This window comes from Pseudophryne corroboree, chromosome 6, assembly GCF_028390025.1.
Source record: "Pseudophryne corroboree isolate aPseCor3 chromosome 6, aPseCor3.hap2, whole genome shotgun sequence".
Classification (NCBI taxonomy): domain Eukaryota; kingdom Metazoa; phylum Chordata; class Amphibia; order Anura; family Myobatrachidae; genus Pseudophryne; species Pseudophryne corroboree.
In genome coordinates, this window is record NC_086449.1 from 719,883,864 (window position 1) to 719,896,780 (window position 12,917).

General features: G+C 47.5%; 1 protein-coding gene across 1 annotated transcript in view; it reads left to right on the forward strand.

Moving 5' to 3' along the window:
• Window positions 1-11,883, forward strand: part of ITK (IL2 inducible T cell kinase) — a 158,169-nt gene extending 146,286 nt beyond the window's left edge. Inside the window, exons 15-17 of the mRNA XM_063928378.1 lie at window positions 656-774; window positions 3,201-3,358; window positions 11,645-11,883. Of these exons, the coding sequence (XP_063784448.1) occupies window positions 656-774; window positions 3,201-3,358; window positions 11,645-11,716 (349 nt within the window). The 3' untranslated portion in view covers window positions 11,717-11,883. The remainder of the gene's footprint in view (window positions 1-655; window positions 775-3,200; window positions 3,359-11,644) is intronic.
• The last annotated feature ends 1,034 nt before the right edge of the window (window positions 11,884-12,917 follow it).

Here is a 12,917-nt window from a genome sequence, read left to right on the forward strand (position 1 = left end):
CCATAGTTTTGTCCATCTGCTAACAAATTTGGTGCTATGATCAACTCTGAATTAGGCCCTTAATGCATAAGAAGCCAAACTAACATGAAATCTGTTTCTAGTGTAAACCTGGTTGCAAATTGCATTATTGTAACATCTGTTTTTTAAGGCATTCTTTCCTATAACAAACCAGTAATCAATGAATTAATTATGGTTGATAAACACAGCTAACACTGAATGTTACACAGGGATCAATCTGGCTCGGAACCAAGTACATTACGTTGTATCCAGAGACACATGCGTGTATGATGCATTTAGGAGATTTTTACAATACATTTTAGCCGGGTCTACTATGCTTGGCTGGCAGCTGGGAACCCGGAGACCAGCATACCGGCACCCCGACCGCCAGAATGCCGGCAGCGCATTGGCATGCTGTGGGCATGGTGGCCATGCTATTTATTCTCCCTGCAGGGGTGTCATGGACTCCCCAAGAAGGAAAATAGTTGTCGGGATCCTGGCGCCGGGATAGTGAGTGCCACCCATTTTAGCCAGCTTTTGAATTGTATGTTTTAGAAGCACTCTGTGATACAGTACATGTTATTTGCTCACATGGTATATGGCTCTAGGATTAAATAAAGCCAAATGGTATAGAAGCTAATCCATCTGTACTTTCCAGGTTTGTCCTCGATGACCAGTACACGAGTTCGGCAGGCACTAAATTCCCTATTAAATGGTCAGCACCAGAAGTCTTTCGCTATGCCCGCTACAGCAGCAAGTCAGATGTGTGGGCTTTTGGTATGGATTGCCAACATTGGAAATACTGTTACTGACAATTTTATTTAATAAAATGACTGACAGCTAGCGATATTTCAGATACATTATTATGCTGTATCAAAGTCATTTTATTCACTGTAAGAACCTGAAGTTAACAACTTTTTCCATTCTGATGTGTGAAACATTGTTGTAGTTGTTACTGTAGGTTATGCCGCTTTCAGACATGTGACCCAAGAATTTGCTGGATCTAGCAAGCCTGAATATTCCCGGGTCTAAGCTCAGCAACCTTGGTCAGGACCAGAGTCAGGGACACTGGACTAGTTTGCTCTCACAATAAGCAAAATCCAGGGTTGCTGTACATACATGTGCAGTAACCAGGGATTTTTCTTCCAGTGTGAAAAAGGTATTATTAGTGTAATGACACCAACTCTGCACTGCACCGTTATATACGTTATTATATATGTTATTAACAGACAGGCAGCGGAAATTAACATTAGCACAGTATACAGCAAAATATATTTTTAACGAGTCAAAGGATTCTGCGTAATGACATAGATATAAGTGATAGGCTGCTGTTACCTTTTCAGGGCCGTAACTACGTGTGTGCCAGGTGTGCCTGGCACACAGTGCAGTTGCCCTGAGGGCGCAACGGGCAGCGGCATGTTATGAGTCAAATTGACTCATTACATGCCGCCTCTGCTGTGTGCCGTGCGCCGCGCTGGAGAGGAGAGAGTAGCGCCGGGCAGCGGTGAAGGAGGAGGGAGGAGGACTGGAGCCGCAGCAGCGCTGTGTAATTGGTAGTAGTGCCGCTGCAGCAGCCTCTCACCTTCCGTATAGGCTGCCCGGCACTGCTGTGAATGCTGGGATGCGCTTCCTTCATCCCAGCATTCACAGCTGCGCTGGGCAGCCTATACGGAAGGAGAAGGGGCTGCTGCAGCGGCGCTACTACCAATTCTGCGGCTCCAGTCCCCCTCCCTCCTCCTCCTTCTCCGCTGCCTGCACCGAAGGAGCTGCCAGCACAAGGAGCCTGACTGCCAGCGGGGAGATGGTGAGTATCTCTCTCTTTCTCTCTCTTTCTTTCTCTATCCTTTCTGCCGCAATTTGTAAAAGGGGGGACACCGTCTGCCAAAATGTGTAAAAAGGGGGACTGGCTGCCGCAATGTGTAAAAAGGGGGACACCATCTGCCGTAATGTGTAAAAAGGGGGACTGGCTGCCGCAATGTGTAAAAAGGGGGACGCTGTCTGCCGCAATGTGTAAAAAGGGGGACACCATCTGCCGTAATGTGTAAAAAGGGGGACTGGCTGCCGCAATGTGTAAAAAGGGGGACGCTGTCTGCCGTAATGTGTAAAAAGGGGGGCGCTGTCTGCCGTAATGTGTAAAAAGGGGACGCTGTCTGCTGTAATGTGTAAAAAGGGGGACGCTGTCTGCCGTAATGTGTAAAAAGGGGGACTGGCTGCCGCAATGTGTAAAAAGGAGGACGCTGTCTGCTGTAATGTGTAAAAAGGGGACGCTGTCTGCCGTAATGTGTAAAAAGGGGGACGCTGTCTGCCGTACTGTGTAAAAAAGGGGACGCTGTCTGCCGTAATGTGTAAAAAGGGGATGCTGTCTGCTGTAATGTGTAAAAAAGGGGGACGCTGTCTGCTGTAATGTGTAAAAAAGGGGACGCTGTCTGCCGTAATGTGTAAAAAAAGGGGACGCTGTCTGCCGTAAGGTGTAAAAAAGGGGACGGTGTCTGCCGTAATGTGTAAAAAGGGGACGCTGTCTGCTGTAATGTGTAAAAAGGGGGACGCTGTCTGCCGTAATCTGTAAAAAAGGGGGACGCTGTCTGCTGTAATGTGTAAAAAAGGGGACGCTGTCTGCCGTAATGTGTAAAAAAGGGGGACGCTGTTTTCCGTAATGTGTAAAAAGGGGGACGCTGTCTGCCGTAATGTGTAAAAAAAAGGGACGCTGTCTGCCGTAATGTGTAAAAACGGGACGCTGTCTGCCGTAATGTGTAAACAAGGGGACACTGTCTGCCGTAATCTGTAAAAAAAAGGTGACGCTGTCTGCTGTAATGTGTAAAAAGGGGGACTGTCTGCTGTAATGTGTAAAAAGGGGGACTGTCTGCTGTAATGTGTAAAAGGGGCTCTACCTGGTGTAGTGGCGCTACTGTGCAGCGTAATTTGAATAATGGAGACTACTGTGCACCGTAGTATGAATTGGTATTATTTTGTGGCCACGCCCCTTCCCCATTAAGCCACGCCCATATATATTATCCGCGCGCCTAAGGCGCACACTGCCCCTGTCTTGCATGTGGGGCGCGGGGGGGCAATGCCGTTTCTTGCACACAGCGCTAAAATGCCTAGTTACGGCACTGCCTTTTATTGTAATATTTATGTAGAGGAAACAGTGATGTAAGCTGGTTACAGTATGTTGCACTTATATATCATGTCTCTGTACCTGGCAGGAGTGCTGGTCTGGGAGATATTTAGTGAGGGAAAGACGCCCTTTGAACACCTTAGTAATTCAGATGCCGTGGAAGAAATATCAGCTGGACTGAGGCTCTTCAAACCCAAGCTGGCATCAGAGAAGATCTATAAGCTCATGAACAGCTGCTGGCAGGAGGTAAGTGGCCGTTTATAACCTGATCCCTAGAGGAGGAAGTTGGCCCTCAAGTGGTGGGGCCCAACAGGGTTTTCCCCTGTGGGCCAGTCCGGCTCTGCACTTGGCTGTTTTAAGTTAGGAAACTGAAGTGCAGTATCCAGGGCAGTATTTTAGGTTGATGCTGACTTAAGCACTGAGAGGGTGTGTATCAGGATGTGACCTGTGTATCCTATGCTAATTGGAAACCCACACTATAGGTAAATTGTAAAGTCTAAAAAAGGAGATTTATGGTAGATTTACCATGGTTAAATCTCTTTCTGCAAGGTACACTGGGTTCCACAGGGAATACATCAGGATGTAGAGGATGGATCTTGATCCAGAGGCACCAACAGGCTAAAGCTTTAGACTGTCCCAGAATGCATTGCGGGGCCTCCTCTATAACCCCGCCTCCAGGCACTGCGAGCTCAGTTTCGTTAACCAGTTCAATGCAGAAGCAGGTAAAAGAGAAGGCAGATGTTAGTCACATAGAACCACAATCTCAGGACAGGAGACGGGACTAGCGGCTAATGCCATGCAAACCCAAAGAAGTTAAGTGCGTCAGGGTGGGCGCCCTGTTGAACCCAGTGTACCTTCACAGAAAGAGATTTAACCATGGTAAGTCTACCATAAATCTCCTTTGCTGCAGCGGGGTACACTGTGTTCCACAGGGAATACATTGGGGATGTCTTAAAGCAGTTCCTCAAGGGAGGAGACGCACCTTAGCGGGTATGAGAACCAGGCATCCAAAAGAAGCATCCTGGGAGGCGGAAGTATCAAAGGCATAGAACCTAATAAACGAGTTCACTGAGGATCACGTAGCTGCCTTGCACAATTGTTCTGCGGACGCGCCACGGCGGGCTTCCCAAGAGGGTCCAACAGACCAAGTAGAATGGGCTTTAATAGCAGCAGGAGTCCAGCCTAAGCATAAGCTGGTGCAATCACCATTCTAATCTATCTGGCCAAGGTTTGCTTATTCGCAGGCCAGCTACGTTTGTGGAAACCAAACAGTACAAAGAGGGTATCTGACCTCCTGATAGAGGCAGTCCTCTCCACATATATACGGAGAGTCCGTACCACATCCAAAGACCGTTTTTTGGAGGACAATTCAGAAGAGATGAAGGCTGGAAGCACAATCTCTTGATTAAGGTGAAAAGATGACACCACCTTAGCTAAATAACCAGGGCGAGTTCTAAGAACTGCTCGGTCACAATGAAATATCAAAAAGGGTGGACGACAGGACAAAGCGCCTAAGTCCGACCCCCTTCTAGCAGAGGCAATAGGCAGCAGAAAGAGGACCTTGGCTGTGAGCCATTTAAGGTCCACTGACTCAAGAGGTTCAAATGGAGACTCTTGTAGGGCGTTCAGGACAACAGACAAATCCCATAGAGCCACAGGAGGGACATAAGGAGGTTGAATCCGCAGTACGCCCTGAGTGAATGTATGAACGTCAGGTATAGACGCAATTCTTCTCTGAAACCACACCGACAAGGCAGATATGTGAACTTTGAGGGAGGCCGGACGAAGTCCTAAATCCTGGCCTTGTTGCAAAAAAGCCAGAAGTCTGAAAGTACTGAAGTTGTAAGCATCGTAATTCTTAGCAGCACACCAGGTGAAGTAAGAATTCTAGACCCTATAATGTATCTGCGCAGATGCCGGTTTGCGGGCCTTCAGCATAGATCGCCTCAGAGAATCCTTTGGCCCTCAGGAGTAAAGCTTCAAGAGCAATGCCGTCAAAGACAGTCTGGCCAGGTCTGGATAGACACAAGGGCCCTGAACGAGGAGGTCTGGGCGTTGAAGAAGTAGAAGAGGACGCTCTATCGATAGACCCTGCAGGTCTGAGAACCAATGCCGCCTGGGCCATGCTGGAGCGACTAGAAGTAGTATTACTCCTTTCTGTTTGAACTTCCGTAGTACCCTGGGCAGGAGTGACACTGGAGGGAACACGTAGGGCAGCCGAAAGTTCCATGGAATTGCCATAGCATCCACGAACTCTGCTTGAGGATCCCTTGTCCTTGATCCGAAGACTGGAACTTTGTGATAGTGTCGAGACGCCATCAGGTCTACATCTGGTAGGTCCCACATGTTCACTAGGAGTTGAAAGACTTCCTGAAGACTCCACTCTCCGGCGTGCACATCTTGAAGACTGAGGAAATCACCTTCCCAGTTGAGGACTCCCGGAATGAACACTGCCAATGTTGCCGGCAGAAGGCGTTCCGCCCAACAAAGGATTTTTGACACTTCCATCATTGCCATGCGACTAAGTGTCACGCTGATGGTCTATGTACGCCACCGTGATGGCAGGGTCTGACCGTACTTGAACAGGCCTGTACTGTATCAGAGGCAGGGAGAGAGACAAAGCATTGAACACTGCCCGCAATTCCAGAATGTTTATCGGGAGGAGAGATTCCTCCATGATCCACCGCCTCTGGAAAGAGTGTTGCTCCAACACCGCACCCTCAACCCTTCAGACTGGCGTCCGTAGTCAGTAGGACCCAGTTGGGGGTCCAGAAGGGACGGCCCCTGCTCAACTGCTGATCCTGTAGCCACCAGGTCAGCGACAGGCAAACCTCCAGAGTCAAGGAGATCATGTGAGACCTCATCCAATGAGGCATGCCGTCCCACTTGGAAAGGATTAACCTCAGGAGAGGGCGGGAAGGGAATTGAGTGTACTCTATCATGTCGAAAGCCGACACCATGAGGCCTAGTACTTGCATCACCGAGTGTACCGATACTCTTGGGCGAGAAAGGAAGTCTCTAATCCTGTCCTGAAGTTTCAGGACCTTCTCTGGAGACAAAAACTGCCGTTGACTGTGTATGTCCGGTAGTGCCCCCAGGTGCACCATGCTCCAGGCAGGGACCAGCGAGGACTTCTTCCAGTTGATGAGCCACCCGTGGGCTTGTAGAAAGTTTACCGTCAGTTGTAGTTGACTGAGGAGGACATCATGGGAGTTTGCCAGAATCAGCAAATCGTCCAGATACGGCAAGAACCTGACTCCCTGGCGACGGAGATGAGCCGTCATCATGGCCATAACCTTGGTGAAGACCCGAGGGGCCGTGGCCAGTCCAAACGGCAGAGCCTGGAATTGATAGTGTAGGTTGCCAATAGCAAACCGCAGACATTGCTGATGAGATATGGCAGGTAAGCATCTTGTATAACCAGGGATACCATATAGTCTCTGGGTCCATGGCCAATACAATTGAGCGCAGTGTTTCCATACGGAACTTGGACACTCTCACGGACTTGTTCAGCGATTTGAGGTTGAGAATAACCCAGAAAGACCCATCAAGTTTCAGGACTAGAAACAGGATTGAGTAGTATCCTCTGCCTCTCTGGGACAGAGGTACCGGCACTACCACTCCTGTATCCAGGAGGGAACGCACAACCATCAGTAGAGCTTGTGCCTTTAACAGATCCGAAGGGATAACCGATGTGCAGAACTGGCGAGGGGGACATCTCTGGGAAGAGACTGCGTACCCGAGAGAAACAACTTTTTCGCACCCATACGTCTGAAGTGGTCATTAACCAGACCTGGATGAATCGTAGAAGTCAGCCCCCCACCCTGGGATCCCCCAGGGGAAGGCCTGTCCCATCATGGAGCAGGCTTGTCATGAGAAGCAGGCTGACAAGCAGCCCAGGAACGTTAGGCCTTGGGCTTAGTGTTTGTTGGGAGCACAAGACAATCTCGGGTATGCCTGACCTTCGCTTTCCCTTAAGGCTGAAAACAGAGAAAAGTGGTACCTTTTGCCTCCTGTGCAGAAGGAGTAACATTTGGAAGAAAGGCAGTCATAGTAGCCGGTGATTCAGACCCTATTTTTAATTAGGTCTTCCCCAAAGAGGATGTCTCAAGTAAAGGGGAATACCTCCAAGGACTTTTGGAGTCCAGGTCCACCATCCACGACCTCAGCCACAGAATACGGCGAGCCAGTACATACATATTCGACACGTAGGCAGCCAACACACCCGCCTCAGGGGACGCCTCCTGGTGAAGAAAAAGGTGGCGGTGGTATTGTGAGACAGGGAATGTCTGGCATTGTCAGATATATCCTTGGGCAGCTCTTACTCTAATGCCTGATCCAGTCATCAATCTATTGTGCAGCCCCAAGAGGACGCAATCGTGGTCTATGTACAACACCCATAAGGGAGTAATAGACTTCAGGCATCCCTCCACATGCTTACCTGTCGGTTCCTACAGTGAGGCGACAGTGGTGAGAGGCAGAGTGGACGACACCCAGTGGGTGACACATGAGTTCACTAGCAAAGAATTAGTTATATAACTCTGCAGGGGGAGGATATCGAGCTAATGCCTGTTGAAGAGTCTTCCCTGAATTATAACAGGGGTGTTGTCGGATGTACACTTAATGGTCAGATTGTGGTAACAGAGTTTTAATTACCCTCTGACGTGTGAACATATCAGTTTGCTTAACCACAGTAGGGGAATCCTCTTATCATCAGTGATTTGTTGGATTTGTTACCCAGTAACCACAATGACAGTGGTATCATTTGGCAATGGAAAATCCTTGTCAGAAACACCTAATATAGGGACTGACAGGACAGCATTATCCCCCTCTCTTCAGATAAAATATCAGAGAGATTAATAGATAGGGAGGAAGAAGCAGCCCGCTCAGATGACCCAGAGACACGAGAGTGATCTGGAATAGGGTTTTGCCTGACCAGGTAATGAGCCATATGCTACAATCCGTGAGGCAAAATTTTCCCGCCCAAAGCGGAGTAACCATGGGGACATCAGAAACTGTAATGTTACTGGTGGCCCCATAGGGGGCATAAAGCGTACAACTAGAAAACCCAGTAGGTTTGAGAACGCAGCTCAGGTTGGCTCCTGATTGATTACAGGAGCTGCGGACTGACTGGAAGATGTATGAGACATAGTACAAAGACCATCACACATACTTCCCGCCTCAGGTAAATCCGTTGCTCATGCTCTGCAGGATGCAGGAGCGTCCCCACATTTACTGCCCTACATGTTAAACATTATACACAAATGCAACAGAGAGCGGTTTAGTACGATGAAGCCAGACAGAGTACAATACCTGCAAATAAATCCTTTAGCATGTGACTGAGTACCCAGTACGCAACACCTGCGAATAAATCCGGTATTATGTGACTGAGTACACAGTAGAATACACATAATACTGTAGGTAAATACTGTGACGCACTATATATGGACCCAGACGCACCTAGTCCCCAGGGTACATATACAATGGTAGATATATCTGGAATACACCACAGTGAAATCACATAGCAGATACAGGCACACACAGTCACGTTTGCAATGCAGATAATTATTTTCATGACAATAAAATTGCACTGGATTATTATATAAACAAATATATATATATATATATATATATATATATATATATTTCAGAATACTCGTACAATATATTCTGGCACAGGTACACTTGTTCTTAACCAACGCTGTCTTATTATCGACATGTAGAATACTTAAGTGTTTGTGAAACCACAACGCTGATGTACAGGCGGGTCTACAAAGGAGACCTTGCTCTGCAGTCCCGCAGACCAGTCGCATCTATTTTAGAAAATGGCGTCCAGCATCTCAGTCAGGGAGTGAGGGAGAGTGTGAGGCAGCTCCAGGGCGGGAACATCAGCAGTAGATGGCGGCCGGAGTTGGGGGAAGGGCTACAGGTCAAGCGCCTTTTCCCCTATGCTGGTCCACACCACTGGGTACTATGGAGCCTTATTAAAGTGGATATTTTACTATCCGACCTGTGCTGCCATGCCCTGGTGGATATAGTGGGGTCCCTGCTCTGTCACAGTGTCCACGCCAGCATCGCGGTTCGTCTCCTTAAACCGTGACCGGAACGTGATTTAATAGCAGGTCCCGCCTGGGGGACCCTCTTACCTCCACCCTTAGTAGCAGCCACGCGAAACAGGAGAGTGTCTGCGGTGGTGTGCCTAGGAACCGGAGCGCCTCCGCCACAAGTACCCGGGAACAGAGCCAGCGGGAGTATGCGACGCCGCTGGGGAGGTGATGGAGCCGCAGCACAGTATGTCACACTGACATAAGAAGTGCTGCAGCCCTTGAAGTCTTCTAAAAAGCTTTTTCAGGGCTGCCTAGCGCAGCCCCCCTGTTAAGGACCTGCTTCATGCAGGCACCAACTCTAAAACTGTGCTCACGGTGCCTGGAGGTGGGTATATAGAGGAGGTCCCGCAAAGGCTAAAGCTTTAGCCTGTTGGTGCCTCTGGATCAAGATCCATCTCTACACCCTGATGTATTCCCTGTGGAACACAGTGTACCCCGCTGCAGAAACATATTGACATTAGCCCTTGATCAGTGCAGGTGAAGCCAGAGCCAGCCCTAACCAATATGATGCCCTAGGCAAGATTTTGGCTGGTGCCCCCTAGCACCACCACTGGTTCTGCCTCTGTCCTTGCACCTCTTTCCCAGCACCATCACCCCTCACCCATAGCAGTCCTTGTTCCCCCTATATTTTAAATAGGAACAGTTCGCACATTTGACGCACAGCCCAAAAAGGGGCATCTTCTTGCTGGGAAGGGGCATGGCCACACAATAGTACCCCCAATTCCAATTACGCCACACAGTACTGCAACTTTATTCACATTTGATCATGCTATAGTGTCCATAATTCATATGACATCCCACAGTAGTATCACTTTACCTTATAAACGTTACTCCTCACAGTAGAGCCCCTTATTCACATTACATCACACTGAATTGCTCCTTATTCACATTACACCACACCTTATTGCTCTTTATTCACATTAGACGACACAGTAGTGCCCTTTCTATATGCAACACCACATAGTAGAGCACCTTGTACACATAATGCCACACAATAGTAATGCATTTATACACATAATTCCACACAGTAATGCCCCTTACACATATGAGACACATTAATGTTCTTATAAACATAATGCACCTAACACATTATGACAACCTTTATTAATGCCCTTTTACACATAATGTCCCTTACACATATGCCGCACATTATTAATGCCCTTATACACATAATGACACACATAGTGCCCCCTGCACATTTGCTGCACAGTATTAGTGCCCCTATACACATAATGACACACATACAGTAGTACCCTGTTACACACATGCCGCACATTATTAATGCCCTTATACACATAATGACACACATAGTTGCCCTTTACACATATGTTGCACATTATTAATGCATTTTTACATGACACACATAATGCTCCTTACACATATTCCGAACACTACTGCACAACCAACCCACTCACATGCACACAGCACTCACACTTCCACTAACACTGTGACCTCTGCCTCTGCTTGGATACAGATGTGTCCTCACAAATCTTGCATCAATGCTAACGTCGGGCACCTTTTTTTAATGAAAATGCATCTTATTTGCATTGCTATGTGGCTAGGATGCACAAGCAGCTTCTGCTGATTAAACTGATATACAGCATGCCTATATACTGTGTGAGACTGTGTCTGTATCTGCATATGAAATGCTACATACAGTATATAGGCATGCCGCATATCATTTTAATCAGCAGAAGCTGATGATGCCCCTAGGCATATCAAATGCTCTAGGCAATTGCCTAGTTTGCCTATGCCTATGACCGGCTCTGGGTGAAGCACATGATGCTTGGCAGATGTGCAATGCTTCGGTCATACAGTATTCAGGATCTGCAGAAAAGCATTCCACAATAAATAGTGTTGGGACAACAACTGTGTCAATTCATTCTGCTTTGTGCTATGGTGTAATAAAGGATAAGTCTGGATGGATTTAACATTTTAGTGGAATTCTGGGAAGAACACTTAAGGCGAGATATAATAGTGTCTGAGATTGCCGGAGGTGCGGGATGCTGGACAATCTTGGACTTTTTTTAAAGCGGCAGTCATTTATAAGGCATGGTTTAGCCTCGAAATGATTGCCGCTTTAAAAAAAAGTAGAAGGCTATTACATCTCACCTTTAAACTGGGTTAGGTATTAGCTGCTAAGAGGCTCTCCCCCTCTCCCCAACACACTAACGCATTTTACTTGCACTAAACTTCCACTCCATTATTCAGACTTTGGAAACCTCCACCACGTGGACCACTAAAATAACACATTATAAAGAGGCTTCATCTGATATGATACATACTATTCTTGTTCAATATGAGGAGAGTAAATATTAAACAGGAAAATGGGTAATTGAGTAATAATTTGCACTCCTTTTATATGTTTATCAGGAGTTTTGTTTTATCATAACTAAAAGCTACGATTCTCTCCATTCTTCAACAGATGCCAGAAATGCGGCCGACTTTCTGCTGTTTGATGAGAGAGATCACAGATATAGTAGAGTCTGAAATGTGACCTGAACGAAGGACAAGTTGTGGACAAGTTAAATTCAGAAATCAAAGGACACATACTGTACAGAGTAAAAGGGCTATCTTATACCCCTTTTCCACTAGCTCAAAAAACACGGGTAAATGCACGGGGGCGCGCATTTACCCGTGTTTTTGGCAAGTGGAAAAGGGTAAACCCGGATCAAGTGACCCGTGAATCCTACCCGGCTATTTACCTGGGTAGGACACGGGAATGATCCGGGTAGGGTGTAGTGTAAACGGGAGCCGTGTCGATGCGACACGGCTCCCGTTTACACTGTATGGATGGGCGGCGCTGGGAGATCATGTGATCTCCCTGCGCCGCCGCTGCCGTGTAGCTAGAAGCGTCACCAACCCGGCATATGCCGGGTTGTGACTGCTAATGGGAAAGGGACCGAGCACGGGTCGCAGCAGGGGGCAGCTCCCGTGTCAGGCTCCCGGCTGCGACCCGTGCTCGTAGGTGTAAAAGGGGTATCAGCAACATACTGCACAGTAGCTACAAACAGTATTCACCTATTTGTTTTTTTTTTACACATTTATATTACAGAATCAAAACTCATCGCTTATTTATAACTGTTACAAATAAAGAGAAGACAATACCTTATTACATAATTAGCTGATTAGCTGATTGGGGTCTACCTGTGTACAGTTAAAGTAAGTCACTTAGTGCATTTCTAAACAAGAGCTCAATTATTGAGAGCAAAACGCCAATCAGGAGAAGGATAAAAGGAGGTTTCAAAGAAGGAGTAAAAAAGAAGAAAACCCGTATGAACTGATCTTTTTGTCTTCCCCGCTTTCTGGTCCTTTTTCCCTCCCACTTACTCTTTCAGTTAGTAGCACTGGGTCTCTCTTGTCCCCCAAGACCGCAGGATGGGGGACATCTTTGATTACCCACATTCATGTGATCTCTCAATCCTGCCAATTACCCCTCCACAATACCTGAAGGATAAGACCCTCAATCTCCCTTGATGCCACGAAGGGGGCCATTTATCATAGATCACATATTCAGTGTGATCTGGGCGGGATCTTACTGCCCAGGATCGCACTGCAATATCGGATCTCATTGGGCTGTTGTATCAATCAGCACCCGCAGAGACACAGGCTTCAAAAGGACCCCATCCCTGTAATGTGCTGTGACGGCTGCTAAACCGCACATACACAGCAGCTGCTTCCGGTGAAGGTTCTGTTCG